Genomic DNA, 13,991 nt, shown 5'->3' on the forward strand with positions numbered 1-13,991 from the left:
CCAGATGAAACTGAAATCAATTGAGCCAAATCAGAGGAGAGTCCAGGCTAACCTATGCACACATCAAATCCAACGATGTGGAACTCTATACTCCACAAAGCAAGTAGTTTTGGATTTTGACTAGAAGATTGACTCCATCTCTAGACCCACGTGATCCAAACCAAAAGACCTCTCTCTCTCTCAAATTTTGGGCTTTCGGGCACGGCCATGATCATTAGTTCATTACTCATTAGTCATTACCAAACCATTTTGACTCCAGCTCGCTGCCTGATGCAGTGAAAAGAAAAAAAAACAAGAAGATCCATGTTTCGAGTTAGGTATAAGATCTGATTTCATCTGTTAGACTTTGAGCAGAAACAGTTGAATTTACCAAATAAAACCTATATATAAATTTGTCCATGGCCCCTCTTCCCCAAATTATTACTTGTAACTCCTCTTTCTCAACTTCCTCGTCTTTTCTCTCTCTAAAGAAAGAAGAAATTGTTGACTTTCCATTGCGCAGCTAATTGCTTGAAAACAGGACGTCCTCTCCAAACATGGATCAGAGTCTTGTTGCATCATAGTAGCGACCCAACCCTACCCATAAACAAAAATATTGTCAAGTTCTTTCTTTTCCACCCAAATTTCTTGTCAAATGGCATGTTCTTACAAAACATTGATAATTTCTGAATGTCCTGCTTGTTGGCTGTTATTTTGTCTCAGCTGCTTACTGGTTCTGTCCCCTTCAATCTGGGTCTTGAAGATCAGTCAACTGATGGGCACAGGCTGAACGGTAATGGATTCAGATACCCATCTGCCCCAAAAATATCTGGCCCAAAACTCGTCATCTTCAAAAATCAAAACACAGATTTGTACACCTTTGACAGACCATCATTTACGTTATCATTTCGAAACCCATGTATCCAACTGGCAATTCCACCAACTTGTTTTAACTCGATACATGATCCAACTAATGAATTTAATCTTCACCAGTTCACCAGATCCGGGATTTTCAGCAATTCCAAATGATTAAAAACTTGGTACATAATTGAAAAGATTGTTGATATTTGGAAAGCTGGAGAGTTATTAAAAAAAAAAATTGAAAAAGAGACAAGAAAAGCAACATAAACTCAAATTGTCAAAATATCCATCTACCTCGAAGCTTACCCTAAACCGCCACTCCAAGAAAATGTGCCAAAAGTCAAGAAAATTGCAATATATGCGATTAATAAAGAGCCATGAACACCCCAACATGAAAATTCCTCCACTTTAGCAATAATTTCTGATCAGCCCGACCAGTGGTTCAACATGGCTGCCTTTATTTCATCCTTTTTCCTGTATTTCATTTGCAGACAACTTTTTCAAACAAACCATATGCATCAAGTCATCAACATCCTCCTGGTTACTTACTCTGTCATTATCAAATGAACAAAAATTTTATGCATGAAACCATCATCGACCGAGCATTGGATGACCCATCGCATCAAATTAATTACGCTATGATGAATTACATATTTAAATTCATTGAGCTTACGTGAAATAATATCTAAATATAAATAAACAAAAAGTGAAGCAAGAAATTCATATATTAGTTGTATGAAATCGCTTGAAGCAACAGTATCCGCAGCGTCCAACCTCCATCTGCGAATACCCGAAGCACCCCTCCAAGCAAATTGTGGTTATATCAAAAACCAATTCCAGAGCTTGCTAGAATTACCAATTCTTGATGCGCCATTGAAAAAAAAAAATCAAATCCAAAAACCCAACAAAAATCTATTACTACAATTAAAAAAAGGTACGTACATATTTACAGTAAAGTTCCAACTTTCTTGGAATCAACCTTCCAAAATCCCCTCTGCTCAGAAAATCATACAAAAAAGCTTGAAAAAACGTAACAGGAAAAAAAAGGGTGTTGTTACATGTTAGCCATAACCAGAATGAACTGCGAGTCACGAACCGAAGGAGGAAGAAATCGCACCCAACATTATGCAAAGGTGCAAGTTAGCCATCCCTCACTCGCATTGTACACCCCCAGCCCACGTATTCACACAAAACAAATATTCCTCTCTCTCTCTCTCTCTCTTCTATTTCACAACATAGATAACGCCGACCCCGCTTTCCTTTCTCCCTCTCATTCAACTCTCACAAATTTTTTTTCCAGAAAACAAAAAATTGTCTCCAATATTAGATAAACTTGTTTTTCTAATAATGTTTGGGAAATTTTAATTAAGATTATATATCTTCTGTTTCTCTCTTACTCTAATACTCTGAAGCAGTTTTAGAGAGAGAGAGAGCTTAATCGAAGTAGATCTCCATTCCATCCAATCGAACCCACCCAAAAATTCTGATATTCTCCTCTCCAATTTCTGATTGGTTTCTCGTTAAATTTCCCCTCCTCCTTTTATCTCTTCATCTCTTTTCGATTCCTGCGTTTGTTTACAGGGAAGGGAAAAAGAGAAAGGAAAAGTAAAGGTCCAATTGTTTTCTTTGTTGGTGGAAAATTGAGTTTGTAATTAGGGTTTATGGGTGTTTTGGGAATTGGGTTTTCCATGTGAAATCTTTGCTTGGTCTAAGCGTTCCTGAACTGGAAGAACGAAGAACTGAGAGTTTTTTTTTTTATATTTTTTTTAAGTCGATGAGAAGGGATTGATTGATTAGAGAAAATATGATAATCAAGCGCAACCTCAAATCCCAAATGCCGAGTCTAAAACGGTGTAAACTCGGCCACTCAGTAGGTGAAGATGATGATAACCCGGGAACAACTCGCAAGAAGCGAAAAATCAACGGCTATTATCCTCTGACTCTCCTCGGAGAGGTTGCCGCTGGCATAATTCCATTTAGCCTCCATCATACTATTGCCTCCGGCGAGGCCGAGAAGGGTTTCGCGGCTTCAGGGTGCACCGAAGTCTCGTACTCTCCTGATGAAGTGGAGTCCAAATCCAAGGGCTCAGACTTGTCCAAGTCCAAGAACCGAACGGTGGAGATTGCTCGGCCACCGCTTGTAAAGACGTCGAGAGGGCGAGTTCAGGTACTTCCTTCACGGTTTAATGATTCTGTTATTGAGAATTGGAAGAAAGAAAGTAAAACTAGCTCGCGTGATTATAGTTTTGACGACGACGACGATGATGATGATTATGAATGTAAAAAGGATAAATTCAGTTTTAAAACACCTAAAAACTGCAAGCAAAGGATGAAAAATCGGAGAATCAAAGAGAAGAATGGTTTTAAAGGGAGAAAATATACTACATTGTGTGTGGAAGATGAAAAAGAAGCAGGGCATGGTAGGACTTTTATTATTAGGAAGTACTCGAGTTCCAGGAGTTCATTAACTTCAGTACATGAGCAATTCATTGAGGAGGATGAGAAGTACGCGAATGGGGTGGACATTGTTGATTTAAGAGCTGAGGAGCGAGTTTCGCGGGAGAATGTTGAAAGGAAAGATGGTTTGTACGGGCCAGAGGATTTTTATTCGGGGGATATAGTGTGGGCAAGGACAAGGAAGAGGGAGCCGTTTTGGCCGGCTATTGTTATTGATCCAATGACGCAAGCTCCTGAGCTGGTTTTGAGGTCTTGTATACCTGAGGCAGCGTGCGTGATGTTCTTTGGACATTCTGGGAACGAGAATCAAAGGGTACGGATTACTTTCTATAAAAAGTTTGTTTATGTAAGTGAACTTGTGTACTTGTGTGGTGGAACTTGTGATGTGGTCATTAATTATGGTTACTTTTAATGATCATGGACAGGATTATTCGTGGGTCAGGCGGGGTATGATTTTCCCATTCATAGACTTTCTAGACAGGTGTGTTGTTTGTTTAGTTCTACGTGCAATTGAATTTTCATTCCGTAACTGCTATGGCTTAGGTAGAGTCTGCTTAATGTAGGTTCCACGAGCAGCCTGAATTGAATAGGTGTAAGCCTAGCGATTTCCAGCTGGCAACGGAAGAGGCTTTTCTGGCAGAACAAGGGTTTACAGAGAAGTTGATGCACGATATAAACATCACAGCTGGGAATCCAACTTATGACGAATCTGTTCTTAGATGGGTTCAGGAGGCTACTGGTTCAAGCCAGGATCAGGATTATTACCTTCCCAACCAGGCAAGTTGCTTTAAAAAGTACCATCTTTTTTCTTTGAAAACAAATTTATTGAAGTTTCAAAAGCCTTTTCTTACCTCCGCTTTTGTGAGTCCAGCCACCAGCAGGGACGTAGGCGCCTTTACTTTTTGGGCTTGGGAAATCCTTTTGTGTTCTAACTCTATTGTAACCTGAGTTCTCACTCTCTCTTTCTCTTTCTCTCTCTTGCGGAGTGGAGGGTGTTTAGAACAACTTTTTAGATTTGGATAATTCATTGTCTGACCTGGATTATGTAAAAATTCATTTTCCATCTCCTTTTTATATGTTTTTCTAAAACAATTGGAGCATTCAGGTTAATGGTTGAACAATTTAAGTTGTTTCTTCTAGTCTTCAGAGTTTGTTTAAGTAAATATATCTGCAGGGCTTGTTTGGGAAATATAAGGATGCGAGACCCTGCGAAGGCTGTGGCATGTCCCTCCCGTTTAAAATGGGAAAGAAAATGAAAGCATCAACTCCTGGAGGCCAATTCTTGTGTAAAACATGTGCTAGGGTTTGTAGCGACACCTTTTCTGGATCTTAAATTATGTTTCCTACTGTTTTATTCTTTTGTTATTTTTCACAACCACATGCAATTTTATACAGTTAACAAAATCAAAACATTATTGTGGCATTTGCAAGAAGATTTGGAATCATTCAGACAGTGGGAGTTGGGTAAGGCAACCTAGAAACTTGAGTTTTCTTTTTTTTTTTTCTTGCTGCTATAGAACAGCTATTTTACTAATTTATTGCTTCCTTATCTACACTGAGTTAGGTGCGGTGTGATGGTTGTAAAGTTTGGGTGCATGCAGAGTGTGACAAAATTTCCAGCTATCATTTTAAGGTCTGTATGCCATACCATTCATCTCAATTCCTTATTTTGTTCGACTTTCTAATGAAGCCAATGAGTGAAATTTTAGATTTCCTTGATCAAGTCACATTTGCTTCTCCAGGATCTGGGGGCCATTGACTATTACTGCCCTACTTGCAAAGCAAAGTTTAACTTTGAATTATCAGATTCAGAGAAGTGGCAGCCAAAAACTAAGTAAGTCTTTTCTATTTTGAAATCTATATTTGTCTCTGTGTGAGTATGTATATTACGAATAGGGCAGTATTACTGCTATACTGACTTACCTAGTTTTATAAAATATACCTCTATGTATCAGAAAAATTTTGAAGGCATTCTGACTGATCCTTTATTCTTCACCTCTGTGTATCTAATCCTTGTAAAACTGTTGATGCAGATCAAAAAATAACAATGGTCAATTAGTTCTGCCTAACAAGGTTACTGTTCTCTGCTGTGGTGTTGAAGGCATATATTACCCAAGCCTCCACTTGTAAGGAAAAAAATTTATTAGTGAATAAATTTCTTTTCCTTTTTCCATTTCGGATCGATGCTTTTTTAAAACATCTTCAGTGTTTATAGACTTCTTTGTTTGTTTCAAATTGTTCAGTAAGCAAATATGTTGGTAGAAATTTATTTTCTGAATGCTATTGAAATGATACCATTGCAATTTAATACTCTATTATTCCATTCAAGAAAATTTGAGGCTGCAACTTCACTTAAATATTACATTTTCAAACACATAACCTTACAATCCTCTTAATTGGGATCTTTATTCTCTATCAAGGCAAAATGAGTTTAGTTTTATTTCTTTAGCATACAAATAATCATGAAGTGCACTAGGTGAATTTTATTTTGAGCTCTTAACTTGTTCCACCTGGGAAAAGGAATTTAGCTTTTCTGAATTTTGACTGGGAGTCTTTATTCATTGTGACATCTTCTGTTTCAGAGTTGTCTGCAAATGTGGTTCCTGTGGGTCTGAGAAGCAAGCACTTAGTGAGTGGGAAAGACATACTGGTTCCAGAGAAAGAAATTGGAGGATTAGCGTGAAGGTGAAAGGTTCCATGCTACCATTAGAACAATGGGTATGTACAACTTTTGGACCTTTCTTTTTCCTTTCAGTTCTATATTTCTTATCTTTCCTCATAGTTCATGTCTTTAAATGTAAAAGATAGAATTCTGTTAAGAAAAATGGATTCCACATAAGACCAATAACTATATCATGTAGAAGATAGCATTTTATTCTATATCCGTGTTTCTCGTCTTCCTTTTTCCTAAATTTTTGGTGGACTTTAAGTTGAACTTTAGCATGGACAGGGACTATGTTGGTTCCAAATTCTGAAACCTTTATATCATGCTTTTTTTCCTCTTTATATTAAGACAGGAGTCTACTTCTCAGTAAGATGCATCATTACTTTCCTTTTATTACCCTTTTTGGCATTGCAGTGCATCCTTCTGAAGATTTATACATTGATAGGTTCTTGTCTAACTTTACAGATGCTTCAGTTAGCAGAGTACCATGCAAATGCTACGGCCTCTACTAAACCTCCTAAACGACCATCAATACGAGAGAGGAAGCAGAAGTTGCTTGCTTTTTTACGGGGTATTCTTCTAGGCATTGAATTAGCAATTTCATGAGTGTGCTTATTGTTTTCATTCATTGTCCTTGGGTTATGCTATTTATTACATTTGTTGTGACAGAAAAATTTGAACCAGTTCATGCTAAGTGGACAACCGAACGATGTGCTGTATGTAGATGGGTTGAAGATTGGGACTACAACAAAATTATTATCTGCAACAGGTAATTTAAGTAGTATTTTTCGTTTTGTATAATACTAGATTCATTGTTTTTAAGGATCCATCGTTTGGTGTACTTAAATTCATTGTTGTATAAAGGCAATGAGTTCAGGTTCCCTTAAAACTGTTTTCTTCTGACATATAATTGACAGTTAAAAGCTGTCTCCTGCTTTTAAAATAACATTGATTTTAAGGTAATTAAATCTTAAAAGTATAATACAAATCCTTTTCATACTTTTATGTCTCTTTGGTATGACCATAAGAGATCTACACTAGTTTTTGATTGTTGGCAGTGAATGGCATTTGAGTTCCAACTATCCATTTTTCATCATTATTCAAGAGTTACAATCGCATTCTTGCTAGACAAAGCAAGATCTCTTTGTCGGTGTTTACCCTGGAGCAAATCATATTTATTATGGCCTTGATTTTTTTAATCAGATGTCAAATTGCTGTGCATCAAGAATGTTATGGAGCAAGAAATGTTCGGGATTTCACTTCATGGGTTTGTAAAGCTTGTGAAACACCTGAAGTTACACAAGAATGTTGCCTTTGTCCAGTCAAAGGTATGGTCTGTAGATCATCTCCATTTCTTCTCTTTTTGTTCAAGCAGGTTTTACAGACTGTCTCCCTTTTTCATTTTTTTGAACAGTGAGGTTGTGTAGATAATTGTAGCTTTCCTTCCACTCACTTAGAGATGCATTTCCAACTTATTTTGAGAGCTTCTGACTTTTTAATTATCTTAGTATGGGTGGCTTTATTGCATAGGAGTTAGTTTCAACATCTGTTGTATTGAATTTGGTCTCTTTTGTTTATTATTAACTTATGTAGGTTTCCTACATTTCAGGAGGTGCTTTGAAGCCAACTGATGTTGAGACATTGTGGGTTCATGTTACTTGTGCATGGTTTCAACCTGAAGTATCTTTTGCAAGTGATGAAAAGATGGAGCCTGCTCTTGGAATCTTGAGTATTCCATCAAATTCCTTTGTGAAGGTAGAGTTGCTCTTATCATCAGTGCATTTTGGCTCTTGCTCTTCACTCCTTGTATCATGAAAACTTCATGATATATCCTATTCCAAAGGACATATCCTATCCTTACCAAATATTAAATATCCTTTGATCCTTGTGTTCATTTTAATTTGAGCATGATCTGAGGCCAGTCATCTGCACATCATTTTACATTTGGTGGGGTGGGCAGTGGTTGCTGCATCATGAGAAACTCAAGGATTTCTTGTCATGCAGAAATATTAGTTGATATTCATTAAATAGCGGTCAGCCTGGAACGAAGGGTTTTCCTTTTGGCACAGAGATTTTAACCAATTGAGTCAATAATATCAGTAACACGATATTTTATAAGATATTTTTGCAATTTTATGTCAGTTCTTTATACAAATTTTGTTGGCAGAAGAAACAATGCTTTACATATATATATATATATATGCACGCATGCATGCATGTTTGAGAAGTGGTTCCTTTGAACATAATAGAATTTTCTTGGCATAAATTGACTAGATCTTACTATATATGATTGGGATAATAAATCTGCTAAAATATATCCTAACTTATATTTTTGATTATTTTTGTTATGGTTATGTTTGTCTCTCAGTTTTGGGTGTGAAGATGGCATTAGCTGGTTTGCTATTCAGTAACATAAGCATTATAAATGTGCCTTGTTTACATGAACCACAGATTTGTGTTATTTGCAAGCAAATTCATGGATCTTGCACACAATGTTGCAAGTGTTCAACATATTACCATGCCATGTGTGCATCAAGAGCTGGTTACCGCATGGAGGTAAGTTACTTTTAGCTGATCTTTCTACCTAATTTCGCTGCCATTTTCTATAATTAACACAGCATGCTCCCCTGTTTGGTATCTACCTTGAATTTCCTCTGAATATTATTATATCATTCAATTGGATGGATCATGAATAAACAGTAACTTTGAAATTTTAAAGATTTGACACCTAATTATCACCACTAATTGAAAGCAATGAATCACTTGCAGTTTTGAAAAGTGCAGTTGAGCTTAGGAAAAGTAATATGTGATGTACCCCATGCTGCAGGAGCTGTTTAGTTTATCTGTACTTTTGTGGTGTACGTCCCTATGTAGTAAACGGTATACTCCTAGGCTATGAGTATTTTATGAATGATGAATCTTTGGTAGAGGTAGCTCATTTCATTTGTCCAGCAGAGAAAACTGAAAACACATTGGACCATCAAGATTCATTCAGTTATTCTTGTAGCTGCGGAATTGATAAATGCAAATCATCTTAATTGACCCATATTTATGTTTCAGTGGTATCTCATTTGTTCATGCTGAAAAAGAAAAGATATCTCATCTTTAGGAATCATGATTTAATTCCTTTTTGGTGCAAATCAATAAATTGTAGCCAGTCAGTACAAGATCTAGCTGGTTTTAGATCAAACCTTAAACTTAATTTTATCTCAATGCTCTTAGGAACTTGCACTTTCCTAAAACTTTCCAAGTTCAGATTAGAATTTAGAATGTTATTACATAAAAAACAAAAAGTCAAAAGGTTCAAGAAAGCCCTTGAACAAAAACGCAATAATCATTTAAGCCCAACCTTTTATTGCAATCAACCAAGCCTTGAAGTTTTTATTTCGAATCATTTGAACCATTAAACATCTATTTTCATCCAATTGAACCCTTAAATATCTATTTTTACCCCAATTGAGCCCTTAATCAGACGGAAATCGGTGTTGATGGTTAACCAATTTTCGTCTAATAAGGGCTTAATTGATGAAAATAAATGTTTGAGGGCTTAATTAATTGTAATAAAATGATAGGGCTTGGATGATTACTAAATATTTGCTCGAGGGCTTTTTTAACCCTTTAGCCAAACAAAAAACTAATAAACCTAAAAGAGAGAGAGAGAGAGAGAGAGAGAGAGAGAGATTTGGAAATCCTTTGAAATATTATGTGATTTTCGTAGATAGATATGTTAAAATGCTGCAGAATTAGTATGTTAAGATTGATTGCTTTTCATGTGGATTTACTTTGAATATAATTTGTTAAGGATCATCCAGTTGATCTATTGTTACCATTTCATTGCTTTATCTTTTCTGTTTAAATTGCAGTTGCATTGCTTGGAGAAAAACGGCAGACAAATAACAAAAATGGTGTCATATTGTGCTTATCACCGGTATGCTTTAGGTATACATGCTGAGTTTCTTTTGTTGAGCAATTTCATATGCACTAATCTTTGGTTCTTGTTTTTCCCCTCATTTCAAATTTGTGCAGCGCTCCTAATCCAGACACTGTTTTAATCATACAGACCCCTCTTGGGGTCTTTTCTGCCAAAAGCCTTGTTCAAAATAAGAAGAGTGGGTCAAGGCTAATTTCATCAAGCAGAGTAAAAATTGAAGAGGTTTCAACTGTGGAAACTACTGATGTTGAACCATTTTCTGCTGCTAGGTGCTGGATCTTCAAAAGAACAAACAATAATAGGAAGGTAAACTTACATTGAAGTTAAAAATGTTCTTACATATTGTCTTGGGGTATCAGTTTGCCTGAATTCATTCCTTGTATATCTTTGGCTATGTAGTTGTCTAAGTTTTTGCCAGATTTTTTTTCCCCTCCATTTCCTTGCCCAACTGTGATTAGCTTGAAGTCTGTTGGTTTATGAGTTAAAACTTTAAAGCTGCCTCTGTTGGTTTATGAGTTAAAACTTTAAAGCTGCCTTTTGTTTTTAATGTCAAGGGAAAAAGTGAAGGTGGAAGGAAAGAAAACCATCAGATTTTGCTTCCTCTCCAAGTCTATTCTTTTCCTCAATGTTGCTTTATGTATTTGTTTCTGAATCACAACAAGGAAAATGGTTCTAGCTTCTCTCTCTCTCTCTTTCTTTTGATATTATTTTGATCTAGGTAATATTTTATCTTTACCTAGAGAACTGAAGAAGAAGCCATTGCCCACCGATTAATGAGACCTTGCCATCATCCTTTAAGCACTATACAGAGTTTGAACGCATTCAGGGTAAATTTCTCTTCTTTCTACAATCTATGTTTTTGTTTACACTTTTTGTCCTTCGAATTTGAATTCCAATAGAAATCAATCCTTTGTTAATATTCATTATTTTATTTCATGCCATTTAACAGGTAGTAGAGGAGCCTAAAGGTTTTTCATCTTTCAGGGAACGACTCTACCACTTACAGGCAAATCTCAATCCTTTTTCCTTGTGAGAACTTATATTCTGATCACTTTACTAAATCAGGTTTGTGCATGATGAATACAGAGAACTGAGAATGATCGAGTTTGCTTTGGTAGGTCTGGAATACATGGGTGGGGCCTCTTTGCCCGTAGAAACATTCAAGAAGGAGAAATGGTATTTATGAAAAGCCTTTTTTGGTTAATTTATTTTTTAATTCCTCAGGGTTTAAAAAGCTATTATCTATTTTGTCCTACAAATTGATTATACGAAGATCCATAGACTGGTGGCCTGTTTGTAACTATAATGGACATTCAAATGGCTCATTCTGTTTTGGAAGCATTGGAATGCATGAGTTTATTTTCATTTGAAGTGGTCATTTACTATCACAATAACTGATATTAAAAACTTAAAGTAATATTTTAGTCCTCTATAACTTACAGTAATATTTGTAATTCTACATTTATCTTGTGGTTTAAATGAAATTCTAATTCCAAATGCCATATAGAGCACCATTGCAGTTGCAAATCTGAAAAGGAAAAAATTTGTAGTATTTCTTGTATATTAATATTATGTTCAAAGCAGTATAGATAAGAGATGAAACTTGGTTAAAAAGAAAACAGCATCTAGAATGTCCTAAGAACATACAGCGAATATGCCAATGCGTGCTCTTACGTAGAACATTCTCAATACACCTGAAACATGCATATGCGAACATTTGGATAAGTAATGTTTTCATTGTAAAAAAAGGTATAATGGTAATTATATTAAAGCTTAAAATAATGTTTGCAATTCTATATTTTGTCTTGCGTGTGGAATGACATTCTAATTAAAAATGCCAGATAGAGCATATTTTCATATAGCAACTAAATTATTCTAACAGGATATTGGACAAACTTGGTATGGGGGAGTAACATTTTGCATTGTACAGAATACCTGCAAACTTTACTTAAAAAAAAAAAAAAACCTGCAAAATTTGCATATCTGAAGGTTTAGAATATTAACAATTTCTGATTTTATGACAATGGAAATTAAGCTTTTACATGGACCAAGAAACTTTTGTTTGTCTTCAGGTCCTTGAATACCGTGGGGAACAAGTGAGGCGAAGTGTTGCTGATCTAAGAGAAGCACGCTACAAAGTAGAAGGAAAAGACTGCTATGTAAGATGACTTTTCCTTAACTATACAATTTGCAAATGTTTCTAAGTATCTCTTGATGTAAAAGGTTTTGGGTTGGTCAGAAGCATTCAAGTCAAATTGTTTTGGCAATTCTCATGCCGAATGTTGTCTAGTGTATTTTGAAGCATTTGAAAGCGCCACGTCTTTGGTCCTTGTATCTTCCATCTCTCTCTCTCTCTCTCTCTCTCTCTCTCTCTCTCTCTCTCTCCCCCTCCCCTATTGGTACTATAGATAAGACAAGATCACCAATCATCAACAACATATTCTTCATTCAGCCAAAAATCTTTCAGTTGTTCTTTAGCTTTCTGCATCTATGATATTTTTGAGACTGAGTTGCGGGAACAACATATGTTGCAGTTGTTCAAGATCAGTGAAGAGGTGGTGGTGGATGCCACTGACAAAGGGAACATAGCACGCTTAATAAATCATTCGGTAAGTTAGCATTTTGTTGATGGTCTAACTGCTTTTTGGTTTTCTATTGGCTGGCAAGGTCAACAGAGGAAAAATATTTTTGGCCAAACCAAGTTGTATCTCATACAGTTGATCTTTTGGCATCTATATTATAAATTGATCACTCTTGCAGTGCATGCCCAACTGCTACGCAAGGATTATGAGTGTGGGTGATGATGAGAGTCGGATTGTTCTTATTGCCAAGACTAATGTGTCTGCTGGAGACGAGCTGACGTATCTCTCTCTCTCTCTCTCTCTCTCTCTCTCTCTCTCTCTCTCTCACGCGTCTGAACATACACAGTTGATTGTTGGTTGAAATTCTTAATGCTTTGCTTCTAATTGGCAGGTATGATTACTTGTTTGATCCTGATGAACCAGATGAATTCAAAGTTCCATGTCTATGTAAAGCTCCAAATTGTCGAAAATTCATGAATTAGGATACACACACAGCACAGCCATTGTTTATCCTCAAGGACCACTAACCCAATTCCCCAATGCAAGGGGAATCTCACAGTCATTATACACCCAAAGTAGTAATTTTTGCCAGAAAAAAAAAATGCATCTTTCTTTTTTTTTTTTTTTTGTTATTTTTCTTTTTTTTACAAATTTGATGCTTAATAAAACTATAGATTTGCCAGCTGCTATTCAAACGTTCGTTTATATTTGTTAACGCTTACTTTCATCATAGTTGAATGATAACCCATTTTTTGTATATATATATATACGATTTTTTTTTTTATGGGGGGTGGGGGAGTATGTGTAGGTGTCTTATATTGGTGAGAAAAAACCCACTTGAACTTTGATGTTGAATTTGGTTGGACTTGTGCCATGCTAGCCTATGAAGGACACTGACAACTAACTCCAGGTCCAGGGTTTAAGCCCAACCCATCCCATTGTAAAATTTTGAATTAAAATAAAATCATAGTAATAAAAAATAATATGACAAAAAAAGGATGCATTATTAATTTTTGATGAAATAGTACAATTATTGCAAGGCCCCGTAACTTACATCTTGGGTTATTACTTCTTTGTAAATTATTGATACAATATATGTTATTCAATAATTTGAATCTAAAATTAAAAATATATACAATTAATGCGAGTAGTAATTTATAAAAAAGCTGTGAAGCCCAAAAGCTTATTGTTCCACAAGGACCCTAGAATCTGTCTGTTCCGCCCCATCAACGCTCAAACAAACATGCTACTAGTATTAATTAATTAATTAATTAATTAAAACGCCATCTTATTAAATTTGTGCTCATTCTTTGGCAGTTGAAGAATTACGAAAAATTGACCAAAAAAAAGAAACTGTTAACTGACCAAACTAAAAAGCATCCACCTAAATAAGCCTGTGAAACGTTAGAAATATTATAGCAGCCTAATATTGAGATTTTCACGAGTCAGGCTCACTTACCTCTCCCCACAACTATAATCATAGTGCAAAGATAATAGCATGCACCATTAGCAACAA

The 13,991-nt window shown here is 35.8% G+C and overlaps 1 protein-coding gene across 4 annotated transcripts; it reads left to right on the forward strand.

Moving 5' to 3' along the window:
• Positions 1–1,773: 1,773 nt before the first annotated feature.
• On the forward strand, positions 1,774–13,164 carry LOC111309206 (histone-lysine N-methyltransferase ATX4-like). Of its 4 annotated transcripts, none has more exons than XM_022908178.2 (23): positions 1,774–3,610; positions 3,723–3,778; positions 3,861–4,074; positions 4,472–4,600; positions 4,693–4,761; positions 4,862–4,930; positions 5,040–5,131; positions 5,331–5,423; positions 5,880–6,015; positions 6,428–6,533; positions 6,632–6,731; positions 7,166–7,290; positions 7,572–7,717; positions 8,414–8,518; positions 9,826–9,890; positions 9,989–10,199; positions 10,634–10,720; positions 10,843–10,899; positions 10,980–11,069; positions 11,966–12,052; positions 12,428–12,502; positions 12,654–12,754; positions 12,867–13,164. In XM_022908178.2, the coding sequence occupies exons 1-23, from the start codon at positions 2,645–2,647 to the stop codon at positions 12,955–12,957; spliced, it is 3,270 nt and encodes a 1,089-aa protein (XP_022763913.2). In that variant the 5' UTR covers positions 1,774–2,644; the 3' UTR covers positions 12,958–13,164. The 4 variants fall into 4 exon arrangements, 3 of the variants coding, with proteins under 3 accessions (XP_022763913.2, XP_089621816.1, XP_089621817.1); XM_089765690.1 differs by having other exon boundaries at positions 2,066–3,610; positions 10,843–10,922; positions 11,012–11,069; XM_089765691.1 differs by lacking the exon at positions 5,331–5,423 and having other exon boundaries at positions 2,066–3,610.
• The last annotated feature ends 827 nt before the right edge of the window (positions 13,165–13,991 follow it).

Source organism: Durio zibethinus, chromosome 9 (genome assembly GCF_047325235.1).
Source record: "Durio zibethinus cultivar Kanyao isolate XHJ-2024 chromosome 9, ASM4732523v1, whole genome shotgun sequence".
Lineage (NCBI taxonomy): Eukaryota > Viridiplantae > Streptophyta > Magnoliopsida > Malvales > Malvaceae > Durio > Durio zibethinus.

Coding starts and splice junctions, on each gene's coding strand:
- LOC111309206 (XM_022908178.2), top strand. CDS start 2,645: ATGATAATCAAGCGCAACCTCAAATCCCAAATGCCGAGTCTAAAACGG. Junction 6,016..6,427: donor TGCTACCATTAGAACAATGG/GTATGTACAACT, acceptor CTAACTTTACAG/ATGCTTCAGTTAGCAGAGTA. Junction 6,732..7,165: donor AAAATTATTATCTGCAACAG/GTAATTTAAGTA, acceptor TTTTTTAATCAG/ATGTCAAATTGCTGTGCATC.